The following is a 20,384-nucleotide window of genomic DNA, read 5'->3' on the forward strand; positions in this document are numbered from 1 at the left end:
CCATTCTTGTCTAATTTTATAATTAGGTAACAAGTAAGGTCAAACGTCCAATGTTAAAGATACTGTGGAAAGCTGAAAAAAGCTGTTGTGGAGAATGCGCTAGAAAATCAAAACAGGGCAGCCCCGGTGGCGCAGCGGTTTAGCGCTGCCTGCAGCCCAGGGCGTGATCCTGGAGACCCTGGATCGAGTCCCATGTCAGGCTCTCTGCGTGGAGCCTGCTTCTCCCTCTGCCTGTGTCTCTGCCTCTCTCTCTCTCTCTCTCTCTGTCTCAATAAATAAATACATAAATAAATAAATAAATAAATAAATAAATAAATAAAATCTTAAAAAAAGAAAGAAAGAAAGAAAATCAAAACAATGTCAAACTAAGTTGAATAGGATCAAGAATACAGATGAAGTTTTTGTGAAAAAGTAATTTGTAGTATACCAAGTCAGCATTTTTGCTTGGTTTCTCAGAAGCAATAACAATGAGTAAGAAAGTGAGTGGTTCAGTATTGAGAGCCAAGGCAGCAGAGACTAAGGTGTCAGTAATTCTAGAAACTCTAATTGCAAGGGTTGTCCATGAAGCACAGCGGGTAGTAGACACAGGTTAACACATCCACCTTAGGGACACATCAAGATCCTATCAAGATCCTATCAAGCTGGGCCTGGGCATGTTTTACAGCTAGGGGAAAACAGGCCCTTATTATATAATTTTAAGCTAAAAATCACACAATCATGAAAGCATCGAAGAGGAAACAACAGAGACTAATGCCTGAGGACACTGGATGCTTCTGGCACATGTTCTTTTCGACTCTAAAGCTAGTCTTTGACAGATGCTGAAAATACCACCTCAGATAAAATGTGAAGAGGACTTAGTTATCTTCACTACCAATAATACTAGTCTTTTTTTAAAACTGAATTTTCCAACTTCATACTGAGAATTGCAAAATATATTTTTTAAAAATGTATTTATTTATTCATGAGACACACACACACAGAGAGAGAGAGAGAGAGAGAGAGAGAGAGAGAAGCAGAGACACAGGCAGAGAGAGAAGCAGGCTCCTGGCAGGGAGCCCAATGTGGGACTTGATCTCAGATCCCAGGATCATGTCCTGAGCCGAAGGCAGCTGCTCACCGCTGAGCCTCCCAGGCATCCCTTGCAAAATATTTTTATCCACAGTCAGTCTGTAAAGCTGGTGTAGATACACCAGCTAAAATTGTGGGAACAGAGATTTGAATCACAACATGAGCTGAATTTTTAAATGATGCCTAATTTTTTAAAATTTCTTTATAATTTTATGTTTTTAATTGAGGTTAAGTGTCATATAACATTACATTAGCTTTAGGAATATAATGTAATGTTTCAGTATACATATATATTGCCAATAACTTTTTTATGAAAATGTCAACAAAGTCAAAGTTACTTTTAAAAACACATCTATACAACTGGTTTAAATCATAACCAAATCTAAGCATCTTCCACTGAAACAAAAGGAAAATATACAAATATATATGTACATTTCTATTTTATATATTGAAAAATATATATACAAATATATATAATGTACAAAATTTCTATTTTGTATATTAAAAAATCTTTATAAAGGGCATATATGTTCCTATCATGGATAATCTAGGATATTCACTCATTAAAGATAATGTTACCAAGAATTTTAAGAGTCTAAGATAGAATTACAAATGTAATATAACCACAACTATGAAAAATATACAAACATATGGAAAATAACCAGTAGTTTTGGGACGGATGAGGGGCAAGATGTGGAAGGAAGCATGAGAGAACTTTCTGCGATTCTGGTAAAGTTCTGTATCTTAACCTGAATGGTGGTTACACAGGATTGGTCATTTCTTGATAACTTATTGAGCTGTTCACTTAAAATATGTGCATTTTCCAACAAGGATGTTCCACTTCAAATAAAAACTTCTAAAAAACAGACTGAAGAGAAAGATATTAATATGGTATGACAGGGATCCTTTCTAAAGTGGCAGGACCATGTATAATATTTTCTCTTCTGAATGTAATTTCCCAATATCACCTTGAGAAAAAAGATCAACTTTATTAAACATATAGAGATTATCTTTTGGAATGAACTAATAATGTCTACTTTAAAGAGATTAAAAAGAGAAATAAATGTTTCCTAAAAGGAATATGTAACGATATGTAAACCTATACCCAGATTATAAATACTAAACTAAGTATCAATGAGCTTTCAAAGGAACAGAGTTGATATTGCAGAGAACAAAGTAAGGAATTCTAAAAATATATTAATACAGAAAATTCCAATTATACAAATGGGTATATTATAGGTCCAGAAACTCAGGCCTAAAAACAGAAAAAGGGTATCCAATTTAGAAATAATAAGGATAAGAGAGAAAAGAGAAAATGCCATGGCTGTATAAATCATGATCAGAAGGAAAAAAAAATCAAAGAAAATTTTTCTGAACTGAGAGCTAACTTCAGCCTGGTTAACAAGAGAGGGCATAGAGCATTTCTCAGCAATTATCCTCAAAGAATGACCCTAGATACTTATTTGTCAAGTTTTAAACCTTTAAAGACAAGATCTTACGTCTGTCAAGAAGAAAGGAGGTATAATATAAGAATGCTTTGGATCTCATTTTTCAGATCTCAAGAAAGAAGAAGCTAAAAAAGAAAAAGGAATTATAAATACAAGAACTCAGATAAATCACTTTTAAGAGAATATATTAAGACACAAAGACTTAAAGTAACATCAGCAAAGTCTTATAAGCTGTTAAGATCACAAGGGACAACAAGTTTTTGAAAACAGATGGAAGGGTACATTTAAAAAAGTGAGAGGAAGATATTTTCTAGGAGAATAAAATATGAACAAAGGGTGAAAATAACATGTAACCAGTAAACTTGACCACATATGGTGAGAATAAAGGATAAATATGTCAAAAATAATTTAAACTACCAACTATATCAACAAAAGGTTAATGTGATAGATTTTAAATGGTTACAAATTCTTTGCAGCTACCCCCATCAAGAAGTGGAATCTATTTTTCTCACTCTGTGAATCTAAGCTGACCTCATGACTTGCTTTGCAACAGATGGACTGCTGTGTAAACTTCTAAGTCCTGGAGACACCTGGCAGCTTTTACCCTTGCCCTGTCGGAAATCTGCAACTGCTAAGTAAAGAAGCCTGGGCTCATCTGGAGACACATGACTCAAGAAGACATCCGGCATTGCACCCTAGATACGTCAGTGAGGCCATCTTAGACCACCTAGCTCTAGCTAAGTCACCAGATGACTGGAGTCACATGAAGGACCCCAGGTGAGGCCAACAGAACTGCTTGGATGAGCCCAGCCCAAATTGCTGACTCACAGAATTGTAAGCAAAGAAAAATGTTTAAGCCATTAAGTTGTGGGAGAGTTTGTTAGCAATAATACCTGAGATAAAGTGAGAGAAAAATAGGGACATGCATCAAGAACTTGATTTGTATCTCTCTACAAGGAAGTTTAATGCTACTTGGCAAAAAAATTAATACTACAAACAAATCAAATGTTTATGTTAAAATGTGTTCATGCTATATATGTAAAGAAAAACATTGGTTGAGGTCATCATCTTAGTTTGAAAAACAGTTTTTAAAGATAAATTTATAGGGAGAAGAGACAAACTCATCACTGAAAATATTATATGGAAAGTAATTAGATCCTAAATCTTAGGAGTTAGCCTCTTCTTTGAATCCCAAATCCAATAGGTAACAAAGTCTGGACCAAGTGAGTTTCTCAAAGTTTGTCACATATCTACCAAATTTAATCTATCTTTTAATTTGGATGTTTAGACCATTTAAATTTTTTTTCTTAAAAAAAATAAAAATAAAAAAATAAAAATAAATAATTTTCTTTTCCTTTTCTTTTTTTCTTCCTTTCTTTCTTTTTCTTTTTGCAAGCTCTACACCCAACATGGTGCTTGAATTCATGACCCTAAGACCAAGAGACACAAGCTCTATCAACTGAGCCAGCCAGGCACCCCTAGACATTTATATTTAATATAATTATTGAAATAGTTTAATGTGTCCTTGGCAAAGACTGACTGCTCTAACTAAAACTTCCCATACTACATTTAATAGAAATGGTACCTTGTCTTTTTCCTGATCTTAGAGGAAAAGCTTTCAGTTTTTCACCATTGAGTATGATATGGGCTGAAGGTTTTTCCATACAGGCTTTATTATGCTGAGGTAGTTTGTTTTTATAATCATCTCCATGATTGGCTTAAGAGTTATAGCACTTTTTCTAAAAATTCTTAGAGGTTAACATAGGGTTTAACAATAAATGTCTTAATTTATCACAATCTACCTTCAAATATTTTTTCACTTTACATATAGTAATAACTTTATAATAGTGTACTTCCAATTCTTCCTTCATTTTATTATTACCATACATTTTACTTTTGCATATACTATGTGCTCTATACTGTATGCAAATATATTGCATACAATATTATTTTTTGCTTTAGGCAAAAAATTTTCAGAGTGATAAAATTAAAAAGTTTCTTGTATATTTACTTCATTTTTGCCATTTCCAATTTTTTTTTCTTTCCTTCTTTCTCTCCTTTTCTTCCTTCTTTCCATCTTTTTTTTCCTTCCTTTCTTCCTGCCTTCTTCACTTCCTCCCTGTCTGCTTCTTTATTTTCATTTTGGTCTGGGTATTATTTCTTCTGACACTTTTTGTAGCACAAGTCTGCTTCTAGCTTTAATTTGTCTGAAATTTCCTTACTTTCTCTTTAAAAAAAATGATTTTATTTATTTATTTGAGAGAGAAAGCACATGAGCAGGGGAGGAGGGACAGAGGCAAAGGGAGAAACAGACTCCCTAGCTCCCCTAGCAGGGAGCTAGACTCAGAGCTCAGGACCCTGGGATCATGACCTGAGCCAAAGGCAGATGCTTAACTAAGACACCAAGGTGTCCCCTTCATTTCCTCTTTATATTCAAAAGATTCCTCTTTATATTCTTCACTTAGTGCTTTAAAAAGACATTCCTCTGTCTTGTGGCTTGCATAGCTACTGGTAAGAAGTCCGCTGTAATTCATATCTAGATGCTTCCTTCTGGATATGTTTCTTTTTTTTCCTGCCTGCTTTTCATATTTTCTCTTTATCTTTGGTTTTTAGCAGTTTGAATATGTGTATGCCTTGATGTGTTGTTTTATTTGTTTAAATCCTGCTTGGGGTTCTCTGGGATTCTCAAACCTATGGTTGGGCTTTCATTATTTTTGGAAAATTCTAAATATTACATCTTCCCTATTTGCTCTCTCTTCTTCAGGACTCCAATTACATATATGTAAGAACACCTGATGTCCCACAGATGCTAGATGCTGTTCTCTTTTATTTCCCTCATTCTTGTTTTCTCCTTTTGTTTCAGCTTGGGTAGTTAATTCACTGATGAGTCTTCTGATGGACTGCATCCCTGATACGGTACTTTAAAAAAGTTACTAGGGATCCCTGGGTGGCGCAGCGGTTTGGCGCCTGCCTTTGGCCCAGGGCACGATCCTGGAGACCCGGGATCGAATCCCACGTCAGGCTCCCGGTGCATGGAGCCTGCTTCTCCCTCTGCCTATGTCTCTGCCTCTCTCTCTCTGTGTGTGACTATCATAAATATATTAAAAAAATTAAAAAATATTTTTTTAAAAAAAGTTACTAGTTTCATTTGATTCTTTCTTACATTTTTATCTCTTAGCTGAAGTCCCTCACCTGTTCACATATGTTGTCCACCTTTCCCACCAGATCCCATTTGTGTAGTAGCTGTGTCTTCTTCCTGTGTTCTGCCGCAAGTAAAACACCGCTGGTGTCCCATCTCTCCTTGGAAGGAGGTATCTGTCTTCCTTGGATTTTGGGCTACTGGTTTGCCCTATCTCAGCTTTCTGATGGGTTTCTAGAGAGTCTGACTTCTTATTTTTACAATGGGAATAATGCTTTTTTGTCTTTTTACATCTTAGGGAAAATTAGAATACTCATTCCTTTTTTAAAAAATATCTTCACTGAGATGTAATTTAAATACCATAGAATTCACCCATTTTAAATGCACAATTCGATGATTTTTAGTATCTTTCCAGAACTGTTTGGCTATTACCATAATAGTTTTAGAACATTTTCATCACTCCCAAAAGATTCTGTGTGTCCATCTGCAGACAATTCCCATTCTCATCCTCTACCCCAGATAACCACTAATCTCCTGTCTCTATAAATGTAAATTATACATTATACACTCTTTGCATCTAGTTTCTTTCAATAGCATAATGCTCTGGAGATTCATCCATGTTGCAGCATGTATCAAACTGTTCCTTTTTATTCTTGACTAGTATCCCATTGTATTGATTTACCACATTTTGTTTATCCATTCATTCAGCAGCTGATTGACACTTGGACTGCTACCACTTTCTGGCTAGGAATATTCACATTCAAGTCTTTGTGTAGATCTACATATCTATATTTTCATTTCTTTTGGTTAGATCATCAAGAGTGTAATTGCTGAGATGTATGGTAAATTAACATTTAACTCTTTAAGAAACTGTCAAACTTTTCTAAAGTAAGTGCAACATTTTACATTTCTACCAGCAATACATGGGAATGCCCCCTTTCTTGAAATACCTTCTTCTTTGAATTTCAAGCATACTATACTTTTGTAGCTTTTCTTTTACCTCGGTGACCATTCCTTCTCAATCCACTTTGCTGGATTCTCTTCTTCCAGACTTCTAGAGTTTCTTCTGAGCCTCTTCTTCATTTATATACTCTCTTAACTTTAATCTGCCCCAAAACTTTCAAAACTATTTTTATGCCAAAAACTCCCAAATTTGTATCTGTTACCCTAAACTCTTTCCTGAGGTAGATAAGCCTAAATCTGTTTACCTAGCATCTCCATTTGAATGTCTCCTTCCCAATGAAAATGAAATGAAATATTTGTGTGTGTATGTATACACACATGGTATTTTCTTTATCCTTTCACCCATGATGGAAACTTCATTGTTTTCATGTGTGGCTATTGTAAATAATGCTGCAGGGAACATAGGGGTACATACATCTTTTGAAATGAGTATTTTCATTTTCTTTGGATACATACCAGGAAGTAAAACTGCTGGATTATATGGCCATTCTATTATTAATTTTTTTTAAGGAAACTCCATACTGTTTTCTATAGCAGCTAGACCAATGTACATTTCCACCAATAGTTTACAAGCGTTCCCTTTTCTCCACAGATAGACACACACACACATATATATATGTATACAATAAAATTAGGCTATAAAAAATGAAATCTTGCTATTTGTGATAATATGTTAAGAGAAATCAGACAAAGAAATACCATAAGATTTCAATTACATATGGAATTTTAACAAACCCCCAAACCAAAAAAGCAACCAAACTCATAGATATAGAGAACAGACTGGTGGTTACCAAAGGTGAGGGGTAAGGATTGGGAGAAATGGATAAAAGGAGTCAACAGATGGGGCAGCCCTGGTGGCTTAGCGGTTTAGTGCCGCCTTCAGCCCAGGGTGTGATCCTGGAGACCCGGGATCAGGTCCCACATCAGGCTCCCTGCATGGAGCCTCCTTCTCCGTCTGCAGGCTTCTCCCTCTGCAGGCTGCTCTCCCTCTGCCTGTGTGTCTGCCTCTCTCTCTCTCTGTGTCTCTCATGAATAAATAAATAAAATCTTAAAAAAAAAAGGGAGTCAAAAGGTGCTAACTTTCAGTTATAAAATAAATAAGTCCTGGGGATATAAAATGGTGCAGCATGGTAACTATAGTCAATAACACTGTATTCTATATTTGAGAGTTTCTAAGAGAGATCTTAAAAGACCTCATCATGAGAAAAACATTTTTTGTCACTTTGTGTGGAGACAGATGTTAACTAGATTTACTGTGATTATTTTGCAATATATACAAATGTCAAATCATTATGCTATATACCTGAAATGTCAATTCTACCTCAATAAAGAAAATCCACAAATCAATTTCTATCATTCTTCTGCTTTTCAATCTCCAATGGCTATTACAAAGAAAATCAAACATAGTATGGTCTGCAAGTCCCTACACAATTTGGCCCCTGCCCAATTCCCATCACGCTCTGCCTCATTCAGTAGGCTTGTCAAGCTTGTCTTCTTTCTGTCCTTAATAATACCAAACTCTTTACCACCAACGACTAAACTGTTGTTTCCTCTGTGAAAAACATTCTTCCTTTAGATTTTTGGATGGTGGCTTCATTTCACTGTTCAGCTATCAGCTCACATTTCGCTTTTCTAGGAGAGTCTTCTCCAGACCAGCAAAAGTACCCTATCATTCTCTATCAAATTCGTCCAATCTTGAATAGCATTTATTACTATACGAAGTCATATTTTGGTTTATTATTTGATTTCTGCCATAATATGTAAGCTCCATGACAGCAGGAATCTAGTCTGCTTTGTTTAATGGTTTAATCTTAGTGCCTAGAACTATACCCAGCCTTCAAATATGAATGAGGGATCCCTGGGTGGCGCAGCGGTTTGGCGCCTGCCTTTGGCCCAGGGTGCGATCCTGGAGACCCGAGATCGAGTCCCACGTCGGGCTCCTGGTGCATGGAGCCTGCTTCTCCCTCTGCCTGTGTCTCTGCCTCTCTCTCTCTCTCTCTCTCTCTCTCTGTGTGACTATCATAAATAAATAAAAATTAAAAAAATATATGAATGAGTGTATATTTTCCTAAAGCATCCTTTGCTTCCCTCTGTTTTAACATGCGTCAACGCTGTACTGTAATCACCTGTTCTGCACAGCTGTAGTAGATACTCAATAGATGTGACCGAATAAAAGAGAGAATCAATGAATGTCAAAAAGCATTAAGAAAAACAGAAAAATAGATAACTATGTAATAATACTTTCAAAAGATTAAAAATACATTAATAAAAGATACAAATTCTTCAGTATTTCATTTGTATGACCTACAACACAGCAAAAATCATATAAAGTAAAGTTGACTAAACTTGAAGAATGGGAAAAAACATAAAATTTAGTTGATACTCTCAACACTCAGTTTTTTAAAATATGACAAATAAATAAATACAGTTTCTTAAATTCTAATGTTGAATAATACACCATCAATAAGGAAGAAAAAATTTCTTTCATTCTCAAGTACTAGCCATGCTCCCACCTATCCCAGGGTCTATGATATACTATTACTTTTGCCTATTTATGATATTCCTCTGTCTCTTCACTAGTTAACACCTACTCATTTGTCAGACCTCAAATGAGCCTCACTTCCTTACAGATGTTTTATATAGGTCAAATATCTATTCTAATTATGAACCTTTGAGGAGCAACATATTTCTCCTTTTTAGGCTTGTCGCAGCTGTCTGTTCACATTCATTTGTGAGATTAGTTGATACAATAGTAGACTAAATGCTTTATGAAGACAGGGCCCATGTTTACTTTCATTCCTCATTGAATCCCCAATATCTAGTACAAGGTTCAACATATGAAAATATCTGTGGAAAGAGTAAATGAATGAGAGAAAGTGGTTTTACTTTTAAGGTCCCTCCTAATCCCAAATTTTTGTCCCATTATGAATTAACTCAGTGGAGACTTCTAGTACAATTGAACTGTATATTCTGCCATTGAACCCGATGCTTATTAGAGCTCAAAGACTTTTGCTTCTTCATTCCTATTTGCTCTCAATAGCAACTATTTTCTTAGTACAAATGGAATTTGATTATTCAATTGGAAGAGATTACATACAGAGAGAGAAAAAAAAAGATAATCATGTAATAAAATCTATTAAGAAATTTTAAAATACAATTAATATGAAATGATTAATAAATATGATTAATAAATCCTCTGAAAACAAAGTTCCTTTTAATGGGGTGGTCTATCTGTGGAGGATTTAGAAAACACTTGGCACTCTGGACAAGGACCTGCCATGACCTCATACATTAAGGAGACCCCAGTCTTGGACTCATAAAGTATGAGTTAACAGAACTGTATGAGAAGAAAAATATTTACTTAGAGTCCTATGTATGATATTGCCACATTTCAATAGGTACATTACAATTTTTTTTTAACTAGGACAGCAAAGAAGTATGATTATTTTACTAAAAATCATCTATAAAAAATGTATTTCTCAGAAAAGGAACAAGTTTACTTGAAGCACACTGTATTCACATTAAAGATAATGCTATTTTATCCATCACTATTACAGTTTCTTTTCAGAAGAAATGCCATTAAATCATTTAAAAACAATTATTCTAATGTTATTATTCTAATGTTAATGAGAATATTCTATAATGAGAATATGTATTTTTTGGGGGGAGAATATTTTAAAATGAGAATTGTCTTAAGTTCTTAAAATTAAAAAAGTATCCATTTAAATTTAAGAACTTAAATTTAAAAATACAGTAATGAGAAATGAGGCCTGTTTTTTGTTCAAGTTCTAAAATTCATCATAAAAACATAACTTCTTAGTCATACTCTATTTTCGTTTTATGATTATGGTGTTTTCACATGGTCTATAAGTGTCTAATCACTCAACATATTGTGTATGTTTGAGTTTGACATACATTCAGTATGACGTGAGTTTATAATTTCCAAAACTGAAACAGCATAAAAAAAAAAAACTCTAAAGAATATTTAAAGTCCAAAATAGTGACTCTCAAGTCCTCAAGACAACAAAAAGGGGAAAATATGAAGTTTATTAATTTTTTTAAAGATTACCTGAGAGAGAGAGAGCTCACGCAAGTGAGCACAAATGGGGGAGGGGCAGAAGGGGGGGAGGGCCAGAAGGAGAGAAGCAGACCCCCCCTCCCCTGCTCAGTCCCCACACCAGCTTGACCTTACAACTTGAGATCATGACCTGAGACAAAATCAACAGTCCATGCTTCACTCACTGAACCACTCAAGCACCCCTGAAATTTATTAATTAAAATAGCAGCCATTCTACTCTACTTGGTTCCCCATCGGAACCCTCTCTTTTGACATGAAGTGTGGAGAAGATGGTCATAGTCCTGAGAAGAAAATGACCTACCTATCGTCTCAACTGCTCAGTGGGACAGTCTAGAACTACACTCTTGACTCTCATCAACCTCTGGGGATAATCCTTCCCCATTGCATTCTTCTCTTGTCACCCTTTCTATTGGGAGAAGTCTACTCAAATGCCCAAGTTTATATAACAAAAGAGATTAAGTTAATTAAGTAAATGTACTTTGTCCTGCCCTAAAGGCAAAAGTGTGTTCTTGAAAGCAACATGGGCCAAGCATAGAGCTAGTTGCAAACTTTGTGGGTAGGAAAAACATCAGGAGATACCACCCGTTACCTGAGTAGGACTCTGAAGACTTAAATCTAAACCACAAGTAAACTCCGTATGATGTTCCACTGTTTCAAGAAGAGGGTCAGGCTTTGAAAAGTTCCAGAATCTGTGAATATAAACAGAAAGAAATAATTTAGGTGCTAAAATTACCAAAAAATGTATCTAAGAAAAAAACAAATATTTACCATAGCAGGGTCTTGATCAAAAGAGCTTCAACCAAGTCATAAATACAGAGTCCCACTACTGAGCTACATAAAGAAATCTAATAAAGAAAAAAATGTACTCCATTCTATTATATAAAAAATGAAATTATTAATCCATCTACCCTTGTAAAAGATTATTATATTCCCATTAGTATTCTTGTAGAATAGAAGCTTAATAAGTTTTAGTTTAATTTTTTTTATATTGCACAAGGACATTTAAGATGAGAGATACTATGCTTTTGTAGCAATTTCTAAAAGCATTTATGATTATAAAATAAGGATATTGGATTACACAAACTCTAACATTTTGTGACTTTTAAATACTTCATTTCTCAAGAACTGATATGAAAAGATCTTAGATTTAATTTACATTTCAACAGCAATTCAGATTCTTTAAAAACAATCTGTTCTCTTATGAAAATCTCTGTAATTCTGAAAATCGTCTTTTTGAGGCACAGTCTTTCTTATAGATTCTACATCAAGGTAATTTCTATAGAGTCAAGAAAAACTGAAATGTGTTTTCCTAGGCCAATATTAAGTATTCTATTTATCTATAGAAGACTGGGAGTGGTAATATTTACCATAATATGCCTCTGATTTCTACTGTACAGATAGGAACTTGGCTCTATTTTCAATACACAAAATAGTACTTTATTTCTAAAGCTGTATTTGCTCATCATCTTTCTTATTTGATTCTAAACACTCCATAGAAATGGCACATTCAGGATCATAGAGTCATACTCCAATTCAGCCTCCCTAATGACCTGCAACATGGAACACACTGAGGGTTTAGCAGATCTCTTTGAAAGAGAGTAAATACACAGAACCAACAGTCATAGTTTGTTTAACCTGGTGGTATTATTTCCCTAATAAATACAGGGTTGGTCTTATTAAGTTTGAAAAAGATTGTTGCTATGGATAAACCACTGTGTGGGCACCAGAGAGACAATGAATAAATAGCTCCTTTATCAGATTACTGAAATCTACAAAATATTTAAGGAGAGTGATTTTTACTTTTGAAAATTCCCTATTCAAACAAATGAGGGAACAGGCTGCAATCCTTTTCAGAAATCAAAATAGTGGCCTCCACTGTCTTTGCGTATTTGTTCCTTCGGGTCAAGACAGATCTTGTACTGAAATCTAATTTTCTAGATTTTGATAATGTTTATATAAGCAAAAGTAAATAAGTCATCATGTAATTTCATTTCTAGAACATGGTTATTCACTGATTTGCACTACTTGAAACAGTAATCAAATGATTTTGTATATACCCACTATGTTCCAAAAAATATTCAAAATGGTTTTAAAAATGAGTTATTTGATATGGCCTAAAAAATGAGTTAAAGGAAAAGGATAGGAAAGTAAATTTGAACCTGCAATGAAACTGATAAACAAAAATAAAGAGCATCCTCAACATCTTCGAAGGAAACACAGAGATGTTGCTTCATAGGCTGCTACTCATGAATCAACGGTATTCATTCCAAAGGGTAGTAGAATCATTCTGTGGGAAGGTCAACTTCATCTATATTCAACTTTCTGACTTCATTTGGGATTTAGATTCTATTTCAATCAAATAGATGGGCATTTGTCTTTAGACTAATCATAAAAATTGGTTTCTGAATTTCAGCAGAACTTTTTAAGGATAATAAAAAGCAAAAAGGATTCATTTGTACCCTCCTGACAAGTTCCTAGGATGCAGTTTTTGTTACTATTTTGTTGTTTTGAGCCAGTTAAGGAAAAGGCTGCACTTAGGACAAAAGAGGTGGGCCTTAATACACTTTAGGATGCCCAATAAGGATGCATGTGTGAAAACATCTAACTTTGGCTTGCAAGTATGACAAAGGAAGTCACACATGCAGGAGAGCTGAAATTCTCCCCAAAAAGTCAAGCTGGGGGTGGTGCCTGGCTGGCTCAGTCAGTAGAGCGAGTGACTCTTTATCATTAGTTCAAGTCCTGTGTTGGATATAGAGATTACACAAATGAATAAAACTTAAAAACAGAAAGTAAAGCTGAATTTACACTAATACATAGCTTAATGGGTGTTCAAGGTACCATACAGCTCCACATCAGAGTCACACTCACCATAACTTTAACCTGGGAAAAACTACCAGGTATTTACCCACAATCTGCAAAACATTCATCAAACAAGATGTATGCTAAAACTCTAAGGATACTATTTGGTAAAGGAAGGGTTAGTGAATGCCATAGAAGCACTATCAGCTTATTACATGAGTTCACAGCTCTCATAGAAATTACAGAATACACAAACTATGCATATTGTGCAACTTACACAAAAATTTTGAGAGGTTGACTTCCAGCAGAATAGCTGATGAGGTGTCTAGGCCAACATTCTTACCGAAAAAAAATTTCCTAGATAATACATAAAAACAAATACTACCACAAAAACTTCATAAGAGCATCAATGAGGGACACTCAGGTCAAAACTAAGACTGAAGCCCAGAGCAGTGTATCAACAATAAGCCAGCTTTCACCTTGACAGAGTTTGCTAAACAGGGAGAACCAGAGCTTTGACTTTAACTTCGAGGGCATCAGGAGCCAGAAAAGTCAGAAAAACTAATATTCATAATTAAAAAATAATTTTCAGTAAACTAAAATATCTTAGCAAACATATCAAGTGAAATACAGTAGATGGCACAAGCTAAATAAGTTGAGAAAACCACAAGCTAAGAAATGCATCTATACACTATCATTTATTCTTTCATCACCAATGGCTTTTTTAATAACAAAAGAAAAAAATGTATTTTCTTCCTCATTCCCCCTCTCAAATGGCATTGAACTGTTAACAGTTCGATGTGGACACATCCAAAACTGCTCTATGTTTCTCCATTCCAGTTCCACCAGGAAGGGGCAAGCAGTAAGAAGGAGATGAGCGTTTCTCCACATTTTCTCATGTTAGCAATTAAGGCAGTAGGCAAGGTCTCTCCTCGCAATCTTTTGAAATCAAAGGTCCCAGAAGCTCTACATATCTGAGAACCTTCATATGCCTATCATACAAGTAAAATAGGCTCCTTTTATTGGGAGAAGTCAGGCTACATTTATCATTAAGTGGTCAAATTAAGCATATTATTGTTAAGTGCAATGTTTGCTTTGGTCCAGCACATATACTACTTGATGCCTTTTTGTCTCTTTGCTGATGAAATCACTGCCTATTTAAGCTCTCTCATGGGAAGCAAATATACAGGACAGGCCTCCAATGATTAAAAATATTACAGAACTGTGGGAACATATTTCATTTAAATTGGAGATGGAGAGAGAGAAATATTTATCACAGTACCAATGCCTTCTTTGGGTTCCTGTTTGCCTTCTGATTCCACACTTCTTTTTTTTAAAGATTTTATTTATTTATTCATGAGACACACACACACAGAGAGAGAGAGAGAAAAAAAAAAGAGAGAGAATGAGGCAGAGACACAGGCAGAGGGAGAAGCAGGCCCTATGCAGGAAGCCCAACACAGGACTCAATCCCAGGATTCCAGGATCACGCCCTGGGCTGAAGGCAGGCGCCAAACTGCTGAGCCACCCAAGGATCCCCTGATTCCACACTTCTTTAAAAAACAAGTATGTAGCACCATGTTAAATAAAACACCCAAACTATTTCAAAAATAAAGTTAAAATTATTTTTTACTCTACTAAAACATCATTTGGAATCCCTATACTAATACTTCTGAAATTCAGCCAACATATGAGTTCAGTAAAAAATTGATATTTTTCAAAATTCTTCTTATTCCTTTCCTACTCTCAACTTACAGATTGGTCCATAATTCTTTGTAAGTCTTTCCTAACTACAATAAAAAGATGGGAAACAATTTTGGCTACTTTTCCATACCTTACATGTAAATGAATTTTAGTCAAGCTGAATTTTAATTAATTTTACTCACATTAATTTTAGTTGCATTTTTAAAATTCTAAGCAAATTGCACAATTATAATTCCCTGTTTGCACTGCTTTGGTCTAGTGTTCTCTAGAGTGATGAGCAAGAAATATCACAACAGCTTCTTTTCTTGTTGCTTAATTACTTGTCATTCAACAATTTATGAGCCTCGTATATGCTACATACTGCGCTGGCCACCAAGAAGCAAGAGAGATGTGGCCTCAGCACTCCTTCCTGCAGTTATGAGTTCAGTGGGATAAGCTGACATTTTTTTAAAAGGCCAGAGAAACACATAAATGTTACTGCAATTGACAAGTGCCCTGGAAGATAATGCAGGATGGTATAAGAATGACATCCTGGGTGCCTGGAAGGCTCAGTCAGTTAAGTCTCCACCTCTTGATTTTGGCTCAGGTCATGATCTCAGGGTCCTATGATCAAGCCCTGCATTGGGCTTCATGCTCAGCGCAAAGTTTGCTTGAGATTCTTTTTCTCTTCCCTTCACGCTGTAAGTAAATAAATCTTCCAAAAAAAAGAAGAAAAAAAAAAAAAGAATGACATCCTGAGGAATTGACACTGAGCTGAAATCTGAAGGCTGAAGAGTTAGCCAGGTAGAAAGTAGCTGGAGCAGAAAGGGTCAGATCTTTTAACCTACAGGTCTTTTAGCCCATGTGAGGAATTTGGGATTTTTCTCTTAAGTATAAAAAACAAAACAAAAGGAAAAAAACAAAAAAAACTGAAGGTTTTATATATTCGACTTTACATTCTTTAAAAACATTTTCTTGGGGGATCCCTGGGTGGCGCAGTGGTTTGGCACCTGCCTTTGGCCCAGGGCGCGATCCTGGAGACCAGGGATCGAGTCCCTCATCGGGCTCCCTGCATGGAGCCTGCTTCTCCCTCTGCCTGTGTCTCTGCCTCTCTCTCTCTCTCTCTCTCTCTCTGTGACTATCATGAATAAATAAATAAAATCTTTTTTAAAAAAAAGAAAAAAAAACATTTTCTTGGTAAACTTTTAAATCTCATAATAGTTTTAAATCTGCAGAAAACTTTAAACCAAACAGAGTTCCCATAAAGTATGGCCCTATGAAGTATGGGTTCAAAAAGAGAAAATACCAGCTTGGATTTAGGATGGTGACAGTGCTAATGAAAAAAGGCTAATGGATTGGAGATATATGAGGGAAGAAGAATGAATACAACAGAAGACAACAATTATTATTGGAACAGGAAAAAAAAATAATGATTCCTATATTTCTGGCTTCTATCATAGTACTTACAAGACCTCCACGCATTTAGTTACTCAGAGATCTATTTTTCTCTAAAAGGCACTAAGCTCCTTGAATTCAGGGACAGTGTCCTATTCTTTGTATCTCTAGCATATATAAAAGTATCTGACACATGGACTACCCAAAGCATGTTTCTTGAATGAATGAATGAATAAAAAATAAATGTGAATACTAAGAACAACATAAATAACAAAGCCAATCTCCAGGTAAGGTAACCTTAAATCACCTATAAAGATGGATCCCAAATGATGGACCAGAGACTCATTCCTCTACTTTGCTGAGGAATTTTTTCTGAAAATTCCAATTGAGTAGATCTGTATGGAATCCAAAAATCCCTTCTCAGGAAATAGTGATGCTCAACCAGCTAGGTCTGGGAATTACCATCTATATAGCAGCACTTCAAGAGATACAGATTTGATAACTTCCCATAAGAAATAACAGTGATATGAGACAGAATGGAAGGCAAGGGAAAGAGCCAGCAGGGTGGTGGTTCTCAGCCTTGACTGAATGTAATCAACTGAAAAATTTTAATAAACTACTGATGTATGAATGCTATCCCTAGAATTTCTGATTTAATTGGCCCAGGGCAGGTCACGGGCATTGGAACTTTCAACCATTCTCCAAGTGACTGTAATGTACAGCCAAGGTTGAGCATCTCTGGGGGGCTGGGAAGTGGGGGAGTGGCAGATATAACCCATTAATTGAGAATCACTGATCTAGACCAGCAGTTCTCAGACTTAACTTTGCGTCAGAATCACCTGACGTGCTTGTGACAGATTTTGGAGGTATGGAGTAAGGCTCAAGAATTTGCTTTAGAAATTAAGCAATCCATCATGACATAGCTAATAAATGGCAACCCTAATGTACAGACTCTACTGGCACCATGTCCAGTACTTTTTATACTGAAAGATGCTCCCATTCGTTTTTATCTCTGGGGCATGCCAAGGAATCTGGAATATAAATGGCCTGGGGCTCTCCAGGTAGTTCTGATTGACATCCTCAAAGTCAAATAGACCTGGGCCAAGTCAGGCTTCCCCCATACTCCTCAAACTCCATAGAAAATTCCATTCACAAAAGCCCATGCCAAGACTCCATTCATCCACCAGCTTACATTCAAAACCAATTCTCTAAGAAAATTACAAGCTAGAATAAATCTGAACTCCTATAGCAAGGAGAAATTTTCATTTCTTCTAATATTTTTAATATGCATTTACTAGATCTCTCATCTACCGTGCTGTCCCTTCCTCACTTTTGTATCACTCAACTGATCAGCTCTTTTTGTAATCTCATAGATTCCCATCATTTTGAAGTGAATCCTCCCTGAGCAGAACACATGGAATCACGGACTTATTATTTTATTGTCTGTATTATTGTCTTATTTTATTGTCTGAGATTAAGACATGGAAATTGTAAAACTAGCAAAAACAATCTTGTAAAGAGCTAAGCTTTCATTCATTAACTAAAGAATATTTACTGAGTGCTAATGCTCATTTATCTGCATGACTAGACTGGAGAGTTGTTGATTTTTGGAACTGGTAAAAAAATTAAGTTTAAAACTGAAAAATACCATCTGCTAAATGAAAAAAATATGATTAATTTTAAAGAATTACTGGGACACCTGGGTGGCTCAGCAGTTGAGCATCTGCCTTCGGCTCAGGTTTGTGATCCCGTGATCCTGGGATCGAGTCCCACTTGGGTCTCCCTGCATGGAGCCTGCTTCTCCCTCTGCCTCTGCCTCTGTCTCTGCCTCTCTCTGTGTCATGAATGAATAAATAAAATCTTAAAAAAAAAAGAATTACTGAATAAGTTTCAAAGACAACTTTTACAACTCATTCACAAAAATCCAGAAACCATATTTACAACTGTCAAGGTTAAGTACAAAAGTCTAGAATTAAGATTCTCTATTAAGGGATCCCTGGGTGGCGCAGCGGTTTGGCGCCTGCCTTTGGCCCAGGGCGCGATCCTGAAGACCCAGGATCGAATCCCACGTCGGGCTCCCGGTGCATGGAGCCTGCTTCTTCCTCTGCCTGTGTCTCTGCCTCTCTCTCTCTCTCTCTCTATGGCTATCATAAATAAATAAAAATTAAAAAAAAAGATTCTCTATTAAAATAAGTGCAATTTACTATTTCACTTAAAACTTCAATTAGAGGGATCCCTGGGTGGCTCAGTGGTTTAGCGCCTGCCCAAGGCATGATCCTGGAGTCCTGGGATCGAGTCCCACATCCAGCTCCTACATGGAGCCTGCTTCTCCCTCTGCCTGTGTCTCTGCCTCTCTTTCTTTCTGTGTCTCTCATGAATAAATAAAATCTTAAAAAAAAAAAAAAAAAAAAAAAAACCTTCAATGAGATCAGTATTTCACAGGGGCTTACTCCACTTCATCACAATAAACATTAAGCCCAGGAGCCCCATACCACAAAGCCTAGCGTATTTTGACAAATTAAAGAAAATCATTAGCTGATGGAAGGCTTGCTCTGAGAGTATTCATAGTTGCAATCCACAGAGATACAGGATGATTTTCTGAAGAATGCCACACCTCAACAAAAGGAGATAAAGAAAAAAACCCAAACACTGTTAAAGATTTTGTTTACTGCTTACTAGTACAAACTATCGAACCATGAAACAATTTTCCAATCAAGTTCAAACAATATCTTAAAAAAGAAACAAAATGGGAAGAACTCTATCTAGCATGAAATAGTATCAGTATCTCAGGAATGAGAGTAGTCTCTGTTCAACCAAACTGTAACAGGCACCAAAATGTGGCTACCTAGGTTAACTACCTACCAAAAAGTGGCAATAGGTTATCTTACAGAAGTACAGACCACGGTGCGATTGGATGAGGCTGCAGAACTTCACACCTAAGTGTTAAAAAACTAAAGTGATAGCAGCTGCTTGCCTGTGCTTTAGTCCTTTATCAGCTGTATCACTATGAAATTCTTAATGTCCTCACCTCTGCAGTTAAGCTTTTATGAATAAACCCATTTGGGTTGTCAGGTTGTGGGATGTCTACACAGCTTACAAGGATCTCCTTTACTGAACAACTCTCTTGTCCCTGGAGGACAGTTAGTGATGGGGTGAGGGAGAGAAGCAGACACTGATAAATGTGGGAGAAAAAAAAACACACAAAGCAGACCAAATAATTCTGCTTCTTTTCTGGTGACTGGATATGAAAGCTTAAGGGGAAAAAAAAATCTGTGCAGGAAGAGGAGAAATGAGAAGAAGGCACTCAACTCAAGCAGTTTCAGTACCCTGGCTGGCCCCTGCAGCACTCCTGCCCTGGTGCTCTAAGTGATCCAGATCCTGAGTAACACCTCTGCTTTTCTATAGAAGCTAGCTCAAGATGGTTTCTGTTTTACACACGAGCCTGCACACATGCACACACATGCCCTAACAGTGAAAAAACATAAGGGACGCTGCTAAATTTTAAAGAGGCAAATAGATGAGTCAGTGTTGGTGTTTATCGTTGGTATGGTTCGCTCTATTAGGTCAAATTTCTAAGATTCAATGTCAGAATATATAATGCTGCCACATTCCAGACTGGAGCTTCAGAGAACAGACTTCGAGGGTGAATTATTTATCCTTAAGTTCTCAGGGGAAAGAATAAAGTACTAACAGCTGGCAGGTAGTACCCAGTTGATCTAAACAAACAGGCTCGCTTTGTGTGCAAATAATTAAGGGGGGGGAACACTGAGGTTTTCTGCTCAATTACCTTTTTCTTAAAAACTGTAATTGC

At 36.1% G+C, this 20,384-nt stretch overlaps 1 protein-coding gene across 1 annotated transcript in view; it reads right to left on the bottom strand.

The window, feature by feature from the left end:
- Window positions 1–20,384, bottom strand: part of PEX7 (peroxisomal biogenesis factor 7) — an 81,289-nt gene that overhangs the window by 11,879 nt on the left and 49,026 nt on the right. The window contains exon 9 of the mRNA XM_025997893.2: window positions 11,286–11,385. Coding sequence (XP_025853678.1) covers window positions 11,286–11,385 — 100 coding nt within the window. The remainder of the gene's footprint in view (window positions 1–11,285; window positions 11,386–20,384) is intronic.

Source organism: Vulpes vulpes, chromosome 1 (assembly GCF_048418805.1).
Source record: "Vulpes vulpes isolate BD-2025 chromosome 1, VulVul3, whole genome shotgun sequence".
NCBI lineage: Eukaryota > Metazoa > Chordata > Mammalia > Carnivora > Canidae > Vulpes > Vulpes vulpes.